At 63.5% G+C, this 1,252-nt stretch overlaps 1 protein-coding gene across 3 annotated transcripts in view; it reads left to right on the top strand.

Moving 5' to 3' along the window:
- Positions 1–233: 233 nt before the first annotated feature.
- PTPN12 (protein tyrosine phosphatase non-receptor type 12) overlaps positions 234–1,252 on the top strand; it is an 86,198-nt gene continuing 85,179 nt past the window's right edge. Inside the window, exon 1 of one of the 3 annotated variants that reach the window (XM_024738079.1) lies at positions 234–382. In XM_024738079.1, the coding sequence (XP_024593847.1) occupies positions 284–382 (99 nt within the window). In that variant the 5' untranslated portion in view covers positions 234–283. The remainder of the gene's footprint in view (positions 383–1,252) is intronic. The other 2 variants (XM_024738081.1, XM_024738080.1) reach the window with 2 other exon arrangements.

Genomic DNA, 1,252 nt, shown 5'->3' on the forward strand with positions numbered 1-1,252 from the left:
CTAGAAATATGTTTTTCCCACTAATAGGCGGTGAGACCGCAGTTTCCAACTCAAGTCCTACTCCAATTGAGTAGCTTTTGCCCGGCTGTGTCGAATTCCCTCCTACAACCGCTCCTCAAACCTATGCGCAGCCCGGGCGGGACCACGCCCCGGAAGTAGAGTCAAGTCTCTTAGCCGACTGTCGAAGCGCCTCCCAGCCACTCCTAGCCGGGCTAGGGCCGGCGGGAGCCGGGCGGGAGGGCGGCGGGGGGGCCAGCGACCGCAGCCGGGGGGACTCGGGAGGATGGAGCAAGTGGAGATCCTGAGGAAATTCATACAGAGGGTCCAGGCCATGAAGAGTCCGGACCACAATGGGGAGGACAACTTCGCCCGGGACTTCATGGTGAGTCCCTCCCCTCGCTGTCGACTCCTCTCGCCGGCACCGGAGCCCACTGCAGCCTCGCCCGGCCGGCCCGGGCCGCCAGCGCTTTGTGTGCGGCTGTAAGGAGAGGGGCGGAGGGGGCGCGCGCCAGCCCCAAGGCCGGGTGGACTCGGAGGCCGGCGGGAGGTGAGGTCGCCTCCGCCCCTCGGCCGCCTTTTCTCCTCCCGCGATCGCGGCCCCCTCCGCCGGCGTCCGGGACGCGAAGGGAGAGGCCGCCCGGCCGAGCCCGCACTCAGCACCGCCGCCAGAGACCACCTATTGTTTCTCGGGCCGGGAGCCGGAGGCGAATGAGGTACAGGCCGGGGGGCTCGTCTCTCCTCACCTCCCCATCCAACTGCCCCTCCAGGGAGGGTCGCGGCTGAGGGAGGAACGGGTCTCTTAAGGTGGCAATTAACTCGTGGGGTCCCTTTGCTCAAGCTGGTCACTGGGGTGGGCAAGGTAGGACTGTTTGCCGTTCCTGGGTTCGCAGTTATCTCCGGTGCATGGGAAAGGGTCTGTCGCTAAGCATTCTCGTGGTTTGCTCAATTTCCATTTACCCCTGTTCCATCTCTGGTCTCTTGAGACCCAGGTTTGAGATGGTTTTGGGGTCAACGTAACTTGAGGTTGAGGGGGTAAGCGCGTGTGTGTGTACGGGTGGGGAGGTGCGTGGCTATCCTGAAGGAAGCCTACTTCAGACTCCCTAGGGGACACTGCCGAAGGCAGAGGGGATGTGACTATCACTTCCTATCCGGGGTGGGGGTGGGGAACTTGGGAACAATAGTCGTGTTGAGGCGGAGGCGACCGTACGGGCCGAAGCCCTGAAGTGGGAGATAACCTTCGAAGTCTCCCCAA

Source organism: Neophocaena asiaeorientalis, unplaced genomic scaffold (assembly GCF_003031525.2).
Source record: "Neophocaena asiaeorientalis asiaeorientalis breed wild unplaced genomic scaffold, Neophocaena_asiaeorientalis_V1.1 scaffold170, whole genome shotgun sequence".
In the NCBI taxonomy this organism is placed as follows: Eukaryota; Metazoa; Chordata; class Mammalia; order Artiodactyla; family Phocoenidae; genus Neophocaena; species Neophocaena asiaeorientalis.